At 37.6% G+C, this 22263-nt stretch overlaps 1 protein-coding gene across 1 annotated transcript; it reads right to left on the reverse strand.

The window, feature by feature from the left end:
- Window positions 1-5982: 5982 nt before the first annotated feature.
- On the reverse strand, window positions 5983-22029 carry LOC311292787 (laminin subunit alpha-3). The gene is made up of 31 exons (XM_084412603.1): window positions 21765-22029; window positions 20568-20678; window positions 20366-20484; window positions 19053-19133; window positions 18608-18702; window positions 18286-18339; window positions 18045-18196; window positions 17241-17351; window positions 16990-17101; window positions 15925-16092; window positions 15621-15814; window positions 15417-15533; window positions 14758-14912; window positions 14396-14537; window positions 13170-13269; window positions 12932-13048; window positions 12469-12639; window positions 12232-12374; window positions 10970-11179; window positions 10714-10862; window positions 8689-8836; window positions 8445-8572; window positions 8166-8316; window positions 7972-8082; window positions 7736-7878; window positions 7509-7626; window positions 7252-7386; window positions 6893-7023; window positions 6551-6682; window positions 6300-6409; window positions 5983-6207 (listed from the first exon to the last, which is right to left on the reverse strand). Exons 1-30 carry the CDS (start codon window positions 22002-22004, stop codon window positions 6328-6330), a joined length of 4020 nt encoding a protein of 1339 aa, XP_084268729.1. The 5' UTR covers window positions 22005-22029; the 3' UTR covers window positions 5983-6207; window positions 6300-6327.
- Window positions 22030-22263: the final 234 nt, after the last annotated feature.

Consider the following 22263-nt stretch of genomic DNA (forward strand, 5'->3'; position numbering starts at 1 on the left):
GCAGATTCTGCCAAGCCGTTCCATTGGCTGTGGTTTCGCTAGATAGCATGTAGGGACAGATGGCAGGTAATCTAAAGCCCTCATGTCTCTTCACAGTGCCAGACTACAGTCAAGCTCAGCAGGATCTTCTTTTCCCGCTGATTCTGCCAAGTTTGTTTTCTTGGCCGTGGTTTCACCAGAGAGCAGGTAGGGACAGTTGGAATCTCGTTCGTCCATTCTCGGTTAATCTCTAGAAACCTCTCGAGCTAGAAACAGAAAAGCAAATGGAAGAAAATAAGTTAATCTACACCCCTAATGTCTCTTCACAGACCAGAGTCAAGCTCTACTCATCACTAATTAGATGATGAGGCATTTGGCTATTAACTTATTGTTATCAAGCCGCCTTGGGTTAGATGTTATAACCCCAGTGACTTGAGGCTGGACACTATTGGCGCAGCTATCGTAGGTATCACCACCTTGGCAGTTCATAGAGACATGGATTTAGTCCAAGTTGACAATGTCTTCTTACTACTTAGTTCCACGTGTTTAGAGATCATAACATTTCAGGAAAACAGCGATGGTCAGCAGGCATATGTAGCAAATTAGCTCAAGGGATATCGTCTCAGGTTACACATGTACCTATGGTTCCCTGAGAAGGGGAACAAGACACTGCGTCCAAAGACACTTTTGGGAATGCCTCTGGCATGACGATGTCTGAAGTATGTGTATCAAACTCGACAGTGCCCTTACGAAAATTACGTTTATTCAAGTGTGCTATTAGTATACTTCTTTTAAACTAAAATAAGAAAGTATACTTTCAGTCTACTTTTTATGTACTTCTCAGAAATATACTTCAAATTCCACTTAAGTATACTTGACTTATACTAACAGAAAAGTGTAAGTATATTTGGCCTATACTTGTTGATCGAGATATACTTAAAAGTATAATTAAGTATTCTAGGTATTCTTGGCTTGTACTTGTGTTTACTATTTTGATTGAGTAGCTTATTAAATGCTTTTTTTTTTCTTATAAACTAACATGTTTAAGTTTATATAGTAACAAGCTTTCTCGTGGAATATTTTATAGAGATAAATAAAATAAGCATGGAACTGAACCTGATCTTGTACACAGCGATAATAACTCCCTTACGAAAATTAAGTTAAGCATAATTTTAGTCTACATTTTATATACTTTATACTTTATGTACTTCTCAGAAATACACTTAATTACACTTAAGTGTACTTGATTTATATTGAGAGAAAAGCCCAAGAATATTTGACCAATACTTGTACTCAATCTTTTGATCGAGATATACTTAAAAGTATAAATAAGTATTCAAAGTATACTTGGCTTGTAGTTGTGTTAACTCTTTTGATCAAGGAGCCTATTAAATATACTTTTTTTTTTTACATAGTTTTTCATACACAGTCTTATGAAACTTACATTGTTTGAAAATATTGATATAAAACAGATATGTTTCTAATTCTGCGTATCTGAATTTTTGTGTAGGCTAGTCCACAGGTAGTGCACATAGGAATTTACTCTAATTCTACTTTTTCCCAACCATTGACTGAATTTTCCAGCTATCCATGGAAAATATTCACTGTTATACGGTATGAAATAACATTTGAACATAGTAGTATAGGCCTACTGCAAGTGCAAAAATTATATATAAATAGTCAACTTTAAGTATGTAGACATAGTAATTACATAAATAGTCATGTTAAGTTCACTTAAAGAAAACTTGTAGTATAAAACTACTAAACTAGAAGTTTACTGAGAGTACACTAAAAGAAAACTTGCAAGTATACTTGTAGTATAAAACTACTAAACTAGTAGTTTACTGAGAGTATACTTCAAAGTTGCTACAAGTATTAAAATAGTAAACTACTAGTATACCCATAAGTTCACTTGCAGTACAAATGAGAAACGTAATTATGAACTAGTTGTGCACTTAAAGTTTACTACTGTTACACTTATAGTACACTTGAATTTAGCTAATTTAGTTCCAAGCGGTATTAAAATAGTACACTTACAAGTTTACTACTAGTACATATTGACATTAGTATACTTACTTCATAATGTATACTTAAAGGTGCTGTATGTAACTTTTTTTATAAAATGAATCCTTTTTTTATTGCCCGTCTGTGAAGGGGTTGTAATCACACATTACAATGATCCACTTTTCGCGTTTTGCTATTACCTCTGAAGGCCAGTATTCCTATTTTTATGTGAAGTCTCCGGGTCGGATTTTCTGAGAAATCCACCGGATGTGACGTGCATGCGCGCTCCCGAGCCTCTCCGTTTTATATATACAGTCTATTGCGACGGCACTGCAGCTAACGACATGGAGTCTGATAACACCAAAAAACGACCTGCCTCCAGCACAACACAGACTCCAACACAAACTCCAAACTCCAAAAAAAAATAAAAAAATTATCTGCTGAAGCTCGTCAGGCCAAACGTCAATCGGATCGACTCAGGACGAAAACACGGATCAACATTGGCAGAGCGTTTGAATTATGGAGAGACCTCCGCTTTGTTTTAGGTATAAAAACAGACCCTGAGTTGGCTTTCATCCTTTTGGACAGGTAAGCTAACAATACTTCAAAGCATGTAAAATATATTGTGATTTTGTGCTTTAGTTGGCTCAAGTTAGACATCATTAGTTCGCCAGCTAACGCCGACCATTTGCGAACGTTATCTGATGTGAAAGACTACAGTTTTAACTTTATTGCTTTTCACGAGCACGAGCGCTGTTGTTGCAATCTGAAACATCACCGCTAGAGGCCGCTGGATCCTACATACAGCACCTTTAAAAATATACTTTAACATTACTTAAGTAACTTACTGTAAGTTACTTTTTCGTAAGCGTGACATTGGCCTGCGACAGCCCATTGTAGGATTTGAGAATGAACCAGAGCCAAATGAATCTTTCAGACTTATCAAGAAGCAGAATTTCATAGAAACTCCTGATCAACATGCAGGAACCTAAATCAGACAAATCCATTCAGTATGAGCTAACTAACCCCTAGCCACGTACTTTTATGGCCATGCAAGATTGTAAAGATGAGCCTAGCTAAAGGCAGACTAATGGCGCTTTTCCACTGCATGGTACGGCTCGGTTCGGTACGGCTCACTTATGGCGCATTTCCACTGCATGGTACGGTACGGCTCGGTTCAGTACGGCTCACTTATGACGCATTTCCACTGCATGGTACGGTACGGTACGGCTCGCTTCGGCTCGCTTTAAATGGTACCACCTCTGTTGAGGTTCCAAGCGTACCGTACCGATACTAAAATGTGACGTGAAAACACTGCAGATCACTGATTGGTCAGACAGAAACATCACTACCAGCGTCATTGTATTTACGACACGAGACACTAAACCCGCTAGATTTAAATAGCCAGTAGACAACAGCCAACGCTGTAGCACTTGTTTTAAAAGTACTTGTTTTACTTGTTTTAAAAGAGTATAAACTTCAAAAAAAGAAATGGCTGAATCGTGGTCAGTGGACGAGGTGTGTACTTTCCTCTCGTTGGTTGCCGAGGAGTGGATGGGGAAACATGGTACCGAGTCGTGTCGTACCACGCAGTGGAAAAGCGAAGCGAGCCGAACCGTTCCGCACCAAGTCGAACCGTACCGAGCCGAACCGAGCCGTACCATGCAGTGCAAAAGCGCCATAATGGTCAAAAGTATGAGACATCATGACCAGCACAAGGAAAACCACAACACTAACATCAGAGGTTGGTTGAAACCAAACCTTCCTCTTCTTAGGGTGTTTTCACACTTAGTCCTTTTCAGGGGTCTAAGCGCAGTTTGCATAATTTTTGGACCATATGTGAACACACCAAACGATCTCAGACCCCTTTAAAGCGAACCAAACCGAGACCATTTCGGGAGGCAGTCTGAGTACTGTTGTGGAAAATATGCAATTGTCCTGTTACAAGTTTGCCTTTTTGTCTGTAGAACACTTCTGTATTGTAATCAACCACACTTGAAACTTGTTTATTAAGAAAGTGGTTTATGAAGTAAAACTCCACAAGAGTTATTGTCACTTGTTTATTAAGAAAATGGTTTATAAAGAAAACCAATGCAATTGTTATTGTAAAAGGGTTTAGTGAGAAAGTGGTTTATAAAGAAAAACATACCACACTTAATGTTTTAAGCATTTATTAAAAAGCGTAGTGAGGAACAAAACATGTAATAGAAAGAGCTTTGCTAAAAAAAGAAGAAAAATGCAAGCATTACCGTCGGATGTGTTGCGGACGACACACAGAATGCAACAAATAAGAAAAAGTCAGAAGGAGGAGGATGAAGAGGCAGAAGGCTTTATATAGACAGGTCCGAAAGGGATGTCCAGAGCTTATGACAGTTCAAGACTTCGGATTGGATAAACATAATGAATTATGAGGGGATTTCCAAAGATGACGACCTCAAGAATTCAGATGGTCTATAAAAGGCTGAAAGGAGAAGATGAAGGCAGACGCTGAATCTTAGAAACGGCCTCTCCGGTGTTAGATGCCATGCCATTGAAGCCTCTGACAGACAACGCTTGTAAACGTTTGTCTTGTTTCTTATATATTAGTACTTTATATGTAAACTAGTTAACCTGTAAATAATAAAACTATATTTAATTGAAACTAAGAAGCTTCTTAAAAGCATTATTTGTCAAAATTGTGAAGAAACATTTGACAAAAAAATTCCAGTGCAAGATCAATACAAGTTATCAGCATGATGTGCTCTGAATCACCTGACATAAAAATAATAACAATTCATTATGAATGATACAATTCATCCCACAGAAAGGATTTTGTCAGGATCTGTGTCAATATTTAGTTGCTGATCAAATACTGATCTAAAAAAAAAAAAATGACACTGTCGGTTCATCTCTTACAGTTTTACAGTGAGGTGTAATTCTCATCTGGTCTGATTTTATGTTCACACCCCTGGTAACAGCAAAGAAAGTTTATGAAGACTAACATTACCTACACTGTAAAATCGAATTAGTTGGACTTACTTTTTAAAAAAAAGCATGCAAACCGATTGCCTTAAAAAAAACAAGTAAAGTGAAATAGGAATAGTATGTGGTACTGACAAATGCTTAGTTAATATAGTTCACTTACACAAGAGTTCTAGTAACTAAAAAAGAACTGTAGAGAGTACTTGATAATTTACTTGAAATAAAATATAATTGTTACCATTGTGTTTTGCATGCTGAATGTTGAAGTCTGTGTGACTCAAGTATGATCAATTGCAAGATTGTCACAAATATAGAGGGATTATATAAACCCAATTAAAAGTTTCACAAGGTGTTTAGGACATAAGTGTTAGCAACAAAATTATAAAAGATCATTAATTGACATAAAATATAGTTATGCTATATATATATATATATATATATATATACACACTTCTCTTCCTTTGAAACCGAATAACTGATTTCTTGTTGCAATCGCTGCATCAATGGGAAGAGAATTACAATAGTATAGATGAAGTTCCAAGTGCCCAACCAAAGGGAACACTAATCGCCATAATGGTGACTAAAACATTTTAGGAAAATCAACATCAATTTATGAAGTCAGCTTGTGTGATGTTCTCTCAAATTTTTCAGTTGTATTAAAATTTCAACATTCAAGATGACTTTGGGAAATAAGTGAATGCAAACAGAGAAAAATAACTGCAGAAGTGGAGGAAATGAGTGAAAAGTCCATTAAGATTTTCCCCGCCTCAAAAACCGCACTCAAACCAATCAATTAATCTTAACTTGGCTTTTCTTAGTAAACAAAACATAGTATGTGAATAGTGCAGATTACTAGATTTTTACAATTAAGTTAAGACATTAAGTAAAAAGTGTTAGAATCACTGTTGGATTTTACAGTGTACATTAATGTCACCTTGGTGGGAAACGTACTCATTCACTCATTCATTAAAATGTTAAGACAAAAGAAGAAATATTGTTTTGATGAGCTGCATCCTCTCAATAACACAACTACGGTTTCCAGTATCACAAGATTTTAATTGTATTCTTTTACAAATGTATTTTTGTATCAATTATGGCACCATGATATTAAGCACTACAACAGATATGCAATTAAAATGTCTTTAATTATGAAAATAACAACAGCGCAGTAGACGGTTAAGGTAGCTTGACTGTGCTGACAAAATAACAGCACTGGTTCCAAATATCTCCCTGTAAAATGTTTGTGTCAGGTACTCTTCATCTCTGGATACAAAAAAAAAACACAAAACAGAACACTGAGTTTGCTGTTAAGACAAAACACAATGTTGAAATAATGGTGATAAAATTAAACCAACCTACTAACAGCTACGCCATGGTTCGGAGCTACGCACTGCATGTGTTCAACAGCACGTTTCCGGTGGAAACGTAAGTACTCAGGTCTTCTGCTCTATAAAGAGATTCAGGTCTGCAAACACACACACACAAACATGTAAGAGCTGACACATTACACATTTTTACTGCAAGTGAGTTTAAAAAGAAATTGAGGCAAGTGGGGAAACTTTCCAGTGCAGAAATAATAGGTTCAATAAATGTTAGAAATAGTGACCTCCTAAGATAAAGGTTGGAGATGCAGCCCTCAAAGGTGTTCTTGCCCAGGAGAACGTTAAAGGAATACCGGCCAGATGAAGAGTCCCTCTCTTTCTGTCCAACATCATTTTCATCAATACGAAGTTCAGTTCTAAAACAAAGGTGAAAAATAAGGCTTATTTACAATTTAAGAGAGTCATGTTTATCAGTATCTATAGCTACACAGGAACCATTCATTTGGCTATCGTCACACTTCTCATAGCAGAGGTGTCGGAATATAATTTATAGAACGCAAACCCTCCTTACAAAAGTTACAATAGCTATATCACAAAAACTGACGTCAAAATCAAGTGAATCTTACTGTTGGCCCTGTCTGAAAACAGTCAGATAATGCCATTTGCCATCCTGGTACTGTTTAGTAGATTTCCACATGTTGCCTTGGAATTTCAGGACCACATATCCTTTCTCAATGGAAAGTTCAATGTTGCTTTTCTACCACAGAAAAATCACAGAGCCAATGTTAAAAACACAATGAGAGGTTGATATTTCACTACAGTCTGTAAATTGCTAATGAAATGTAAGGAAAAGTAAGCCTGATTGCCCAGGTAGTCAGACTATTTCTTTAGACACATAATGGCTACGTTTATGCCGCTGGCCAAAGTTTTGTTCGTGTCAGATGTATTTGACCATATAGTGTGTGTAATTGTGGAAGGGATGTACATCATTGCTGTTCAGCAGCAGGACCCCGTCTTTTGTGCTCTTGAAGCCCAGTGAAAGTTTCACATCGTCTAAGCTGAAGTCTTTATGTTCTTTCTCCAATGCACTGCCTAGGCTGAATTCAGCGTTCCTGATCATCTGGAAAAGAGGTGAAAATAGATTATGGTTAATAAATGATACCTTTCTGTGTTTCATTTGCCGAAATCAAGCATTATTCTTTTAAATGCACAATGCAAATAATAAAATATTAACTTGATTACCAGTAAGTCATCAGAGCAGCCTTTGCCAATCCCCACTTTTTCCAGATCGACTGGCGTTATACCACCAGCAGTGCCGATTTTCACACACCCTTTCAGAGCAGGGATAGTGATATTGTATCTAGGGTACAATAATTCAGAATTAGTAAACCATCATATGATTGCTTAGAAAAGGTCTGAATCACTTGGTTAATCAAAACAGGTTAAAGGGAAGACATGAAGACACAGACCTCTCACGCAAAGCATTAGGTATGCCACCGATGTACGAGTGCTTGAACTTTGGTGGAATGACGTCTGTCCTTTTGACCTCGGTGTTCCCTATTCGGACCTTAAACTCCTTCCCTGAAATAATGTAGACTTTCACATCTATATCCTGTAATATGGAAGAAAAAAGTGCAAGTTATTTTTTTACTGCCATGATTATGTCCAGTAGCTTAGAGAAAAAGTCAGCCTCATTCTTCCTTACCGTTAAAAGGCTTGGTTTATCTTCACTTATGACGGGCTCCAAAATATTATCTTTTTCCTGGCCACGTAGAACAATGTAACCTCTCTCAAGAGAGACACTGTAGTAAAAGTCCTGATAGGGTATGAAGAAAATAAATAAATAAAATATAAAAGACACAACAGAAAAAGGTTCAGTAGGTATGAACAAATTCTTACATCGTTCTCATCTCCAAAATACCACAAAAGAGCATCCTGAGCTCGGGTCCGCACTCTCTGGATGATCACTTGATTGTTGAGGAATTTTTCAAACAGGACTTTGGCATAACCAGTGCCTTGAAAGTATTCTGAATCTGACAGCGTGTTTTGTCTGAGCAAACAAAAAGAGAAGCAGATTTTTTTCTTTCATTTTTATAAAGTGCATGATTGGTGTTATTGTTAATATATTATTAACTATTAGTACATAAGCATCAAACCATTCACAGGTTGAGAGCTTACCTCTTGCAGGGGGTTTCTGTGTTGATATTAACCGCATTCTTAAAGTTGTACAGACTGATAAATTTGTCATTAAAGGTGGAGAATTCAATGCAGCCAATGTATTTGCCATAGTTGAGTGGGTCTGGTGGCTAAAAAAGGCAAAGACAAATGGACTTAATAAATAAACATGTATTAAAAATGAATCAAGAATTAAACTGATCATCGCACAAAATCCATTGACTCTAGGAGAAAAAAGGGCATTTACTGTGAAGTCATCTGGATAACCTCCTACATAGAAGACCACGTTATCTGGACTGAGATCCAGCAGGTTACGCGTCACCTCTCCCAGGTTTCCCTTCATCTGCACAGGATTGAACTGCTGTGTGTGAACGACTTGTGCATCTTGATAAATTCTAGGTGGGCAAAAAAAACAAACAAAAAAAAACAGGTGCATATAGTAGATAAAAAATAATGGTAAAGCATATAATAAACATAGTTAATTTCAACATTTAGGCTACTAATACATTATTAAATTAAATAAAAAAAATATATTATGTAATGGACCATGAACTAACAATGAACAGTTGTCTTTTATCAACTAACATTAACAAAGATGAATAAATACTGTAACAAATGTACTTTTTATTGTTAGTTAATGCTAATTAACTAATGTTAACTAATGGGACCCCATTGACTTATCAAGTGTTACCAATATAAATGCGAATACAACATTTCAGCTGTAATGGTATTTTTAGTATAAACATTTGTCATATGAACATATGAAATGACAAATCAACATATTTTATTCCTTTAAATAGACACAAAACTAGAACATACTTAATGGCAGCTATTTGTGACTCAACATCAAACTCATAATGTTTGATGATTATGCATTCAGCACATTGCTATGATTGTATTGGATTTTTTTTGGAGATGCGTAAGTAAAACCTGATAGGACACTGTAGGACATAATAACAGTTTCATTTAAGGGCCTTTTGCACTGGGTCCCCCAATAACTAAATTTTCCTGGTTGCATTCGCACCGCTAGTAGGAAGTCTGAAGTGACGTAAACTTGCCGACAACGACGTCATTTAAACATGGCGATCAACACCAGGATCTAGGACGCCATGATCGGAGTTGTGCTTTTGATGTGTAGTGGTAAACGGGAATGGGATGTGTGATGGATTTTTTTATTAATCAACTTTAATTAATCAACTAACATTTGTTTTTCTTGCAGGAACGTCATTCATATGCTTTTAAATGTTTCCAAACTCTTTGGGGAAAACTTGTGACTTTGATTGTGTGTGTGTGTGTGTGTAAATAACAATTTAGGGAAGTGAAACTAGACAGATGACTAGTTCTCAAACCTTGTGATAAAAACGATTCTATAAAAACGGTTGTATCCGTGTTTTCTGGTAGGATTCTCAAAGGAATTTGTCTGAGATCCTCTGGCCTTGCTTCTTGGGAGAGATTCCCTGAGAACTGCTCGGGAAGATTTCCTGGCCGTCATTAAAGCATTTAAAGGACATTTGCTTAAGTCTGTTTGTCGATTTATTCCTGCGCAGGAAGCTAGTTTAGGGAAGCAAGTTAGAGTAAGAAACTCGGCCAGTTGTCGACTGAAGACGTAAGAGCTAGAGTATAAAGGTATTGGTTGTCGATTAGTAGACGCCCCAGTTTAAGGAATTGGGTGTCGATTTGTAGACGCCCCAGATGAAGGTATTGGTGTCGATTTGGTGTCGATTTGGAGATGCCTCAGATAGTAAGATCAATTGGGTGTCGATTTGGAGACGCCCCAGATAGTTAGGTTTAGGGAAGAATCTACCACAGATGCGATTGAAAGAGCAAAAAGGAGGGCTAAGAGACGAAATCTCCACATTTCATCGAGGCTGAGAAACGAACACAACGCTGGAGACAAAGGGGAATGCAGTTAACATTAGCTTTCTGTATGTTTGTGTGCCGATAACTCTCTATGTTAGTTTGTGGAGTAAGCATATGTAAACTGGTGTGTGTTTTACTCGTACGACATGCTTTCGGTCAACTAATGGACACTTACATCCCTGGTAGTTCCTATTGTGCTGTATGGTTTAGACCCTTCTCTGAAGTAGGAGCTAATTTAGTTCCCCCAAAAGGAGTTCCTAGAACTAAAATCCCTCCCAGTTCCTGCGGTGCAAACACGCCAATAAGTGGGTACTTCCTCCAATAGTTATAGGAACTATGAAAACGTTCCTATTTGTAATAATTGTTTCTGCCTAAAAGAATAAATACCAATGGTTCTCAATGGTTACTATACCTGTAAAGGTCGATTTTGTCAAAGGAAGCCAGGCTAGATGAGGACTCAGTGATGTTGGTTGTCTCGACATCATACTCCACTCCATTGAGCTTATAAATGACATGCAGGATATTATCTCGAAGAGCCATGCCGATGAAGTCTCCAGATGCCTGTGAGAACATTCAGGTAATGCATTAATGAGAGTAACAATTAGTAGGCTCGAGCTAAAATGAGCTTGTATCCTCACACAATTGACAGGACAGGTAATCACACTCACGTCTTTTTTTCCGAGGTAAAGCACAAACAGATAGCCTTCGTCCTTCTGCGTTTGACGGCGGCGACGCCTGGGGCCGTCCCCTCGAACGGGGGGTTTCTCGGGTCTCTGGAGGGAGAGGGTGAGAGAGGTGTACGCCCGCAGGTCATCCAAGTCTCTCGGGGGACGCATCTCCACATATCCATTACCAGAGAATTTCATAGGGACGACAATCTGCAACAGATTTAAGACATGAAGAGGACCATGCAACATTATGCTAAAGCTTTCTATTGAAAAAAAACAATAAAATCATGAGTTATGGGTCATGAAAACTAGACAGGTCTTATAACCTTTATGACAGTACAATCTTTCGAAGGTTCATTCTTGTCAAATGTATGTCGTCTACCCTGACAATAGTGAAAAATCCTTTATCATACTGAACAACACTCCATGAGTTAGTAAACCACATGAGGTTTTCCTGATGTATTGCTGAAGGCAGCTGAAATTCAGATTCAGATTCGGTCTGTAAGGGAGATTAAACTCTTGTCCTGTATTACTTTCTGAACCATCGAAGAAATAACTGCAAATCAAGGTTCAATTTTAAAAGGAATGTATATAAGCTAAGGAGAAAAAAAATACGACAGCATCTTCGTTTTAATCTATTTATCTTGTCATTTGGTATTGTTAACACTTTATTTTGGTGCTTTCCAACATACATTCTACTAACTTTGTAACTACATGTCAACTCTCAGTTAGGGATGCACGATATATCGGCCACCATATCAGTATGGTTGATATATGTTCTTTTTTAATATTATCGGCCCAATGAGAAAATTTGGCCCAAATATTAAAGCCGATAAATAATGGATTTTCCTTCATCTGCACACTGTTGGTCATGATGGTTTTAAATTGCTTGAAATATGATTTGGAATCGCTTCAAAAGTGCAATGTGCAACGCAGCTCCGTCAAATTGGTCCTTTGGTTTTGTAATCAGGCTCTAAAAAATTATACACAAATTCATATTTAAAATTATCGGGCAATACCGGTTTATCGGTTATTGGCTTTTTCAAATATAAAAAATTATCGGTTATTGGTATCGGCCAAAATTTTCATATCGGTGCATCCCTACTATCAGTCGTTAGAGTATTAGTAGACTGTCTGCTTAAAGTCTAAAGAATTTCTCAACTAATTAAATTCAAATATGGTTGGAAAATACTGCATCCTATTTTATGTCAATTTAATTGTAGCTATTTCAATGTGTAGGATATAAAAAGTAAAAGTCTTACTCTGTTAGCAGCCTCACGCGCTTGCTCAATCAGTTCCTTTATCTTATTAATATTTTCAGACACATTGTTCCCGGAGCCAATCTGAGAATTCAACTCTTCTATTTTATCCAGCAGGGACGGGACGGAGCCGCTCAGGTTTTTGACTGTCAGATGGAAAGCGCAGAGAAAGTGAGTGAACAATACAAAAGTGGAAGCTGCTGAAGAAAAATGATTAACATTAACATTACCAGCACTTACCAGTCGTTTCCACATCATTGAGAACACTGTCAATATTTGAAACTGAAGGACTAACAGAGATGTTGGCAACTTCTGCTTTGATGTCATTAAGCTGGTCCATTGTGTCACTTGTGCTGCGATCGGCTGCTGCCGCCGCTTTCTTAGCCGCGTCGATGATCTTACCAATGTCATCTGTGATCAGACAGAATGAAAACATATTTTCAAGCACATTCATGACCCTAAAAGTCTATAGTTGACAACTAAGCTGCGTCCATTGATCAGACTAATCTGGTTTGGGCTAGTTGTCCGGTTTTTTCCCAGCAAAGAAAACTATATAAAAATCAAACATGCCAGCACCTGTCCTTTCATAAAGCCTCTGTAAACAAACTTCTCAATGAACTCCGCTACCAAAAGCATCGGGTTATATGAAGCTGTCTTGTGTAAGCAATGGGCTTAGTTGTTTCAAACAATGCTCTTTTCTTACCTCGCTGAATTCCTCTCAAACCATCCTGAACTGTGAGCAGCTCCTTTTCTAGTGCTTTCTTTTTCTGCTCAGCGTCTTGCAAACGATCCCTCTGATTATTGAGGTCTTTGGTTGCTCCTGGTAAAGACGTAATAACAGTTTTTTAAGCAACCAGTGATTGATCAAATGAGATCAAGTTCGATATGTAGGTTGATCTTTGTAGAGTTAAGTTTTTATTTTAAATTCACACATGTGTCACCTTTAAGATCTTTAGCTGCGTTTTTGGCATCTTTAAGTAGGTTATTGCCATTGTTTTTCAGATTTTTTGCCCTGTTGATTAAGTCCCCTTGACTGACATCCTGAAAAGAAAAATCAACAAAAGTCACACTTAAAAATGTATTACTGACGAAATGTCTAAATTAAGTCAGTTCCCAACAGTTCCCATAGATGTAATATACACATTAACTATGGACATGTTCAGCTATCATTTTACAACACTATATCTTATGTTTTAAGCATTTTTAACTTAGGGTACGTTTACACGACAACAATGTACTTAATAGAGAAAAGTTTTTCCTAAGTTTTTCATGTACAGACAACGACATTGTCAAAACGATCCCGTTCACACAAATTCGCAAGAACAACTAAAAACGCTGTATTCTGCTGCCCGGCCAGTAGTTGGCGATGTCACTTTGTAAAGAAACGCTACGCACTGAAAGACTGACCACAAAATATATATGCACATGATATCACCGTTTTCACAAATTCATGCTTTTGTAGTTTACACGGAGACGATAACGGTATCGTTTTCCAAACCTTGCACTTTGAAACCCGATTTTAATAGTTTGTGTTTTCAGGCCCCCAAAAACAGCCAAAACGCATAAAAAGTTTTCAGTTTTTAGTTGATAAAGGTGTCGTGTAAACGGCCCCTTAAAGTCCCCCGTGTGGTGAAAATCAAGCTTTTAATGTTGTTTATATACCTATGTGGTGTTTTTAATGTGCTTTAAGACAAACCATGTGTAAATTTATAAGTCAACAGCAGTATTTTCTTCAAAAACACGGTTTGAAATCGCTGGTGTTTCTGACGTCACAAACTACCTTGTAACCAATCAGATCAACGTGTGATCGTCAATGAGTGGATCTCTGAGCTGAGTGAGTGAGTGGAGGCGGGGCTCATTTGCATATTCATAGAACCGCGCATACTAAATGAGGCAAGGGTGTAGAGTTACATTCAAGCTATTTTAAGGCATGAAGAAATGTTGGTAATTTTGTTGATCAAAGATGAGTTTTAATGTATAAAATGATTGACTACAGGGGGACTTTTAACTTCTTTTTGTGAAATGCTTGGCTTGAAAAGTGCGCTTCCTTTAATGTTTTATATAATTCATTGGCATTCAGAAGTTTGACATAAGTGTCCAAATACTTTTTGGGGCAATGTATGTATCCTAACTTTGAGGTTTATGCTAATTAGATAAGGTCTCCTACATTAAGCGCTTTGTCTGCCGCCTCTTTGGCCTCCTTCGCAGCCTCCTCTGCAGCATTGACAGCGTCTGTGATGTTTTTGTACGCCTCTATCCCGGAGAGAGCGGTCTGCACACCAGAGCGCCCACTCACATTCTGCACAGCCCTGTCCGAGAGAAAATATCACTGCTAGTCATATCAACAAGGAGAAAAATCATGTGGAAGATATACATGTACATGTACGAGAACAAAACTTAATGAGAAGGTGAAAAGTGCGTGAAAGTTTGGCATGATTTATCTGATTGAGTGACACGGGAAGATTTGTGGTCACATGAGAGGCACTCATGATCTTACTCAGGTGTCAGTAAACTAATAAAACCTCTTACTCTTGGAGGTCTTTGGCCAGTTTGTACATGTTCTCTGCATGTTCTTCTGCCTGTTTCACAATTTTCTCTTTGGATGCTGCTTGTGAGATAACTTGGACTTTATCCTTGAGTTCAGTCTTTGCACCGCTAAGTTGCGCGGCAAGCTGTTCATACTCCTGTGGGAATACAAGAGGATTTGTCACCAGTGAAATCACTAAAACTGTAACTGATAAATAACTAATCTGTAACTTGTACTACTTAACCAGTTAGAAAAAGCCAATTAATGAATTTTAAAATATAATTAAATATAAATATTGATGAAAAATGTGTGTGTTTATATATATATATATAGGGCCTAAAACTAACTTTATGCCACACCTGCCAGTGGACAGTGACTTTCTATTTTCATTATTAAAAGTAGAAATAAAACGAAGACAAGGACAATCCATATTTTCTTAGCATTGTGTTATTATGGGGGAAATGCTCAATGCAAAAAAAACCCCATAATTGTCACAAAAAAAAAAAAAAAGCCTTTACATACTGTATGCAAGTGATAGTTTCTTAAAATGATTCATGTCTCATAACTCATCCAAACCCAAAGGTGCATGAGTGTGATCATAAATTAAGCTCCAAATCTCCTGTAGTTTCTTATTCTAAGCACATGTTTCTGAAAAGTTTACCGTTTTACTGTCATTGAACATGTTCAGGAGGTCCTTGGTGTCTTTCAGCTGGTTCACTGCAAGAGCAATCTGAGTCCCAACAGTGTTTCTCTCGCGCTCCAAATCTTTCACTCGTTTCTAAAAAAAAGAAAGAAAAAACCTTAATGGACATCATTCCCTCTTGATAGAACGTGTTTTGAGGATTTTAAGGCTCTTGATGCTTACCAGAATGTCTCTAAGGCCTTCACTATTGATGTCATTCTGATTGCTGGCTTTCTTCACCATGTTATCAGCCTGTTTGAGCAAATCCTCTAACTCTTTCAGCTTGGCCTCATAGTTGCTCAGCAGGCTATCAACACGCTTGGATGCCACTTCATTCTCATCGCATTGCTTTATGATGTTTTTAACATCCTCTAAAACTGTAATGAAAACATATAACCACACATTAATGTAGCCAATGGCATTAATTATTAGCCTACATGTTAGCATAAGCAGACTAAAATCGGTAGTTTGATTAGGGGATAAATACATTTGTTTGCTTCAGCTTGCTCTTTCTTGGCTGCATCTTTCTGTGTCGTGAAGCTTCGCCTCTCCATTTCCTTCACCATGTTCTCGGACTGTTCCAGAAGTTTGGCTAAATCCGCGGAGGGAAGAGCCGCTCCACTGCTGTTGGAGTCCATGAGCTGTTTCAGGAGCTCTGAACAACACATCGAATATTTATATTTCAAATACATCACAGATTTGATTACTTAAAGGTCCCCTTGTGGTGAAAATCAAGCTTTTAGTGTTGTTTATATGTCTGTGTGGTGTTTTTAATACACTTTAAGACAAACCATGATCAAATTCATAAGTCAAGAGCATTGCTGAGTATTTTCTCCTTAAAACTGCAGTGAACCAAAGACAGTCTCAAAAACACGGTTAGAAATCGCTCGTGTTTCTGACGTCACAAACTAACTTGTAACCAATCAGATCAACGTGTGATCGTCAACGAGTGGATCTCTGAGCTGAGTGAGTGAGTGAGTGGAGGCGGGGCTCATTTGCATATTCATAGAACCGCGTATACTAAATGAGGCAAGGGTGTCGAGTTACATTCAAGCTATTTTTAGGCATTAATAAAAAAAATTCAAGGAAACAACATTTAAATATGTAATTTTGGTGATCAAAGATGAGTTTTAAAGGATACAATTATTGACTACAGGGGGACTTTAATCACTATTGTGCACTTAGAAGATTTCTTTTTAAATTTACATAAATTCTAAACTTTCTTCAAAACAATCGTTGAATTTGAATCTAAGAAAAGACAACTACCCATGTGCCGTGGGTGTTTAAAATAAAGGAGCTGTGGCTGGGAACATTCATAGGGTCAGTGCATTATGGGATTGTTTACAGGATCTGTTAGGACAGGCCTGCTACACGAGACGCATCGATTCGGCATAAAAACTGCACACCTGGGGAGACACAAATGGAGCGCTGCTAATGCAGTTTGCCAAGTTAACTCCATGTAAACTGAGGTTTATTAACTGAACCGCTGTCCTCATTATCACACAGAATTACAGGTCAATTCTTATTAGCAAAAAACAGTTTGTGTTTTTACCTTTTATTTTTGCAAGGAGGTTCTGAGCCTCGCTGTTCAGATCTTTTGCCCTTTGGTGGCTGTTTTCAGCATTAGCAAGAGCTTTCTGAGAGTCGTCTGATCGCTTCCTGACCTGGACATACAAATGCTTGGTGAATTATTTGATTCCCGCATGAAAATAGACAGATTTAGACACACTAAATCAATTCTAACTTGCTTAAACACAGTATTCTACATGAAATCTGCATCTGTTTATCAGAGAAAAGTCTTACCTGCTCTTTTAGATTGTCCATATCATCGCCCAGATTGATCACATCTTGTTCCAGTTGGTTAACTTTAGGCATCTGATTGTTGACTGTGAAGCTGAATGTGTTCACCAGATTCTAAAAAAAAAAAAAAAAAAAAAAACATGAATATAAAGAGTTTGTGTTTATTAGCCTATTCATGTAATTATTCATTTATGTTCTTTGAAACATATTGGTATACATTGTTCAGTTGATGCTTATTGAGTTTGGGAAAGGTTTTAAAGCATTAAAGTGTAGTCATTCACTCAATTGTCTTAAAGGCAGTTCAAAAGGGACTTTACTGTTTAAATAAGAATAAATCTTACTATTAAAAATACAAGAGATGACTGAAATTTGTCAATCGGGGCAGATTTATAAAATGCAAATATGTAAGACACTTGCCCATTTTTATTTCATTTCAGCAGTTTTGGGGAATTTTCCAAGTACTGTGACTGTTCAGTCATGTCTGAAAATTTAGCTGACTCATCAAATTACCCACAGAACGTTCCAGACTACATGTTCTTCATGATCATTAGGTTGGATGTGGATTCTGAGGTAAATGATAATCACTATGATACTTTGAGCCACCTACTTATTTTAATGCAATAAACTTTCAGAAAAGAACAGCAGTGTGTGTGAGTGTGTGTGTGTGTGTGATAGACCATTAACGTTAACATGATCACACTTGTTCTATGTGCAATTTGCCCTTACTAGGAAAAAAAAAAACTACAACTTTGTTGCGTCACAGGACAGAACACTGAGGAATAAAAAAAGGAGAAACCAGGGAAATACCGTTGTGGCAGCAATGGCTTCTTCGAGCTTTCTCAGATGTTCTTTAGATGAAGGTCTGAGAGAGTCTAAATCCATTTGATTTTTGATTCTTCTCAGCTCACCATCAAGCTTTTCCAGATCGCTCAGCAATGTCTGAGCACAGTTATCACACTCTGAAAAATGACATACGGCGTTACAAAAGAACATAGTACACAAAAGGAAAATAATGTATGTACCCTGTGATGCCAGTAATATCCTTTACCTTCACACTGTTCTTCTGTGTTTGTGTCCTGAAGCTCTTGAGAATTCCTGCACACTGTGAAAGAACAAGACATGTTGTGAATGAAGATATTTATATTTAATACTGATTTAGTGTTCACAGAACAGAGTGTTAGTAACTGTTGCGTTACTACATCAAATCTACTGCAGACAAGCATATATTTTTGTAGTACGGTAATGAGAAAATGAGTGTGTTGGAGTGTGGGAGGGGATAGCATATGTTTGAAAAATGTAATATTTTAAGTTGAAATGTGACAATCACCCTTGAAGAGCTAAATGCATATACTAAACTAATAAATCCACACCTCCAGTCTTAGAGTCACACAAGTTTCCCGGACAGTTGCACAGACGACAGCGCCCACCGTAGACCAGAGGATCACCGTAATATCCCGGGGCACATCTGAGGAAACATGGTCAGAAACGCTTCATTACAGCTACTTCTCTTATACAGCAGCAGACCGATGTCGTGAGGTGATTGTTCGTATGCGGTGGATTCACAATGTGTCGACTTCTCTGAACACCCAGCTTCAGTAGAAAAACCATGCTGGATGCCCAGGTTTATACCAGTGTCTAACCAGCATAAAGCAGCCTGGCAAAGCTAGTCTTTCTTTTCAGCAGTGATGATGAGTAGTCATAGATGACATGAGTGAGTTTGAGTTTTTACATAAACACTGCATAGAGTATGTGACGCACACAGGGATATCAATTTTAGGAAATTCAAGTTGTAGCATTTCATCCCGCACCACTCACCGCTCGCATCTTTCGCCCGTGTGACCCTCTTTACACAGACACTGGAATCTGCCACGTGTTTCAGAGCAGCTCAATGCAAAACTGCAGAAAGATATGCCACATCATAAATGCATCATATAAAAGAAGGCACATCATTAGGTAAAATTTAAAGGCACAATATCCACTTAAAACTGACAAAAAAAATAAGAGAGCCTGTTTTTAGGCTCTACTAGAAAAAAAAAAAAAAATCACATTATGTTCCCCACATTCTCCATTGTTGCAGCTCCTCTCTTCCCAGTCTGTCAGTAACGCTCTGTTTAGTTCCTGTCTCTATGAAGCCCCTCCTTCTGAAAAGCACACTGTGCTTCGAGAGTGTTTGGTAAATGTCCCGCCCCTTTCCATAACCGCCAGTTTCAACACACTACTAACTCAACCAGGCCCCACCCCTTTATTCTGCGTATTAATTATTTAAATGAGGAATATTGTGACGCGTTCGTTCCCGGAAGAAACTCAAGACTACGGAGGTGCTTCAGGGAGTTCAGAAACACTGACACTGATATAGAGAACAACTCACTCTGGAGGGACTTTGCAGAGCTTTTTAATGCTCAAACAGCAACAAAATTACACACTAAAAAGCAGAATAGGTCCTCTTTAATTTACAACAATTTGTTGAACTTCATTATAAAAATCTATTTGCACATGCCTTTGTTACTCATAAAACACTAAAAATGATTTCTATGAGTACCATTTTGTGAAGAAAAAAGGTCAATATGTTGATGAATTGTTAGTACATATGACATTTTTGAGAGACCATAAGTTGACTTCATAAACTGACATTGATTCCCTAAAATGGTTTTGTTTTTGAAGTTTAAAGGGGTTCACTTTGCTACACTTGTGGTATTCCTGGTAAAAAAAAAAGACATACCTCTACAAAAAACATGCTGATGGCTGAACTAATTTCACGTTGTCAAACTGAGTTACGAATACGAACACACAACATCTCTATACAAAGAATGTATGAAGTGCCATCTGAAATTTTCTTCTAGAATGATCATTTTTATCAAGCTTGTATATTTAAGTTCAGTAATTTCACTTAAATGACATTTAATAGGTAATTTTCATTGCCATTTAAGTGAAATTACTGAACTTAAACATACAAGCTTGATAAAAATGATCATTTTAAAAGAAAATTTCAGATGGCACTTAGAGGCTTTTGCATCTGAACTCTAATCTACCCAAACATGATGAAGTTCTCTACTTGCAAATTTTAAGACAGGTTTTCTAAGTAAATTGAACTTTCTTTGTACTTTTTCCATCACACATGCGAGACTTACTTGTTGGCTTCATTGCTGAGAGGACATTGGCACACGCTGCATTTTCTCTGAACAGCATTCAAGTAATATCCCTCTCTACAGCGCTCGCAGTGCTGTCCCGCAGTGTCATCCTGGCAGTTCTGTTCAACACAGAGCATTTGGGTTAAAAGTACACGAGCACAGGCAAACAGAGCGCATTATTGGAGGTCAGTGCAGCACTTACTAGACATCGGCCGGTGATCTGCTCACACTCATTCGAGTGGCCGTTGCAGGAGCAGGGAACACAGCGAGGGAACTGACCTCTTCTGTCTAGATAGTGACCAGCAGCACATCTCTGATAGGAGAGAAACACACATGTACTGTAGAACAAGGGGTGTCGAAAAAAGAAATAATTTTATTTTAAGGTGTTATTGATAAAATGTAACGTACAACAAGGACACTGTAAAATAAATTGTTACCAATGAAAATTATCCCTTTTTAAAGCTTTTAATTACGGGTAAAATAATACACAGTCAGAAATGCAAGAAAAAAGGCGCTGGTATCTGTTATTCAGTGGCTTTTTATCTCACATTTCGGACTTTTTTTCTTCAGAACGTCAGAATTGCGAGAAAAAAAGTCAGATATATATAAACTATTTTGAGAAATTTTCTTTTTTCCCTTCAGAATTGGGCTTTATAAGTCACAAATTCGAGTTTATATCTCACAATTCAGAGAAAAGAAGTCAGAATGGTGAGATATAAACTTGTAATTGCGAGAAAAACGTTAGAAATGCGAGAAATAAGTCAGAATTGCGAGATATAAATTCGCAATTACGAGAAAAAGGCTAGAATTGCAACTGTGCTTTTTATCTCACAGTTCTGAATTTTTTTCTCGCAATTGCGTGATATAAACTCACATTTGCTAAGTTTCAAAGTCAGAATTGCGAGGTATAAACTATTTTGAGAAATTCTGTATTTTTTCAGAAAAATCTGTTCAGAGGAAAAAAGTCAGAATTGCTAAATATAATCGCAATTGTGAGATAAAAACTAAAATTGCGATTAAAAAGCCGCAATTATCTTTTAAATACATTCAGCAACGTCTACAACTTATTGCTTTAGTAACTGTTGAAATATCTCTTTACTATCCCAAAAAATGTACTCTGAAATAAATGTCACGGGCTCCTGATTTAAACCTCAGGATGTATTTTATGTCATAACTTTGGTTCTCTGGAATTCTAAATGGAAGAGTTGCAAGTATCGCACATGTAATAAGTACTTCACACCCCTGGATACACTATAGAAATTAAACAAATCTGTTCTGGCAATTGTGAAAGCTATTTGGACAAAAACACCAATCATCCATAATCAACTTTCAATGACCTGTTTTCATCCGCACACATACATAAAAAGCAATACTTGTAAACAATAATATTCCTCTTTACCTGTGCATCATCCACTGAAGGAAACTGGACCTGCTGTGTGTCGTGGATGGAAGGGTACTGAACGCGCTGAGCATCATTTAATGCTGGATACTGAACTCTTTGAGTCCACTCTGCCTGTTCTCTCCGAGAATTGTCTGGGGTCCTGTGTTCGGGTCGGGGCCCTCCAGACCCCAGCGCTAGCAAGGCCGCGAACACAACGGCCCTCAGTGCTGCACTCCTCCATGCCATCGACTCTGACATTCCTGACTGGTTGATGCGTGTGAAATAACTCGTGTCGCTCTCAGGTACGGTCTTCTTAAAGAGGGAGTAAACGCCCCAGACAAACTCTCATACGTGAATCAGTCGTGGACACGCTGCCGCAAATGAACGAGGAAATTGAGTCACACTTAGGTATGTGAGTGAGGAGAGATGTGTGCTGGACTCAACACCTGGAGAAATAACTCAGAACTGAGACATGAACTAAAAGACCCAGAAAAAATGCCCCAGCACTGTATCAGTA

This window comes from Rutilus rutilus (genome assembly GCF_951802725.1).
Source record: "Rutilus rutilus genome assembly, chromosome: 6".
In the NCBI taxonomy this organism is placed as follows: domain Eukaryota; kingdom Metazoa; phylum Chordata; class Actinopteri; order Cypriniformes; family Leuciscidae; genus Rutilus; species Rutilus rutilus.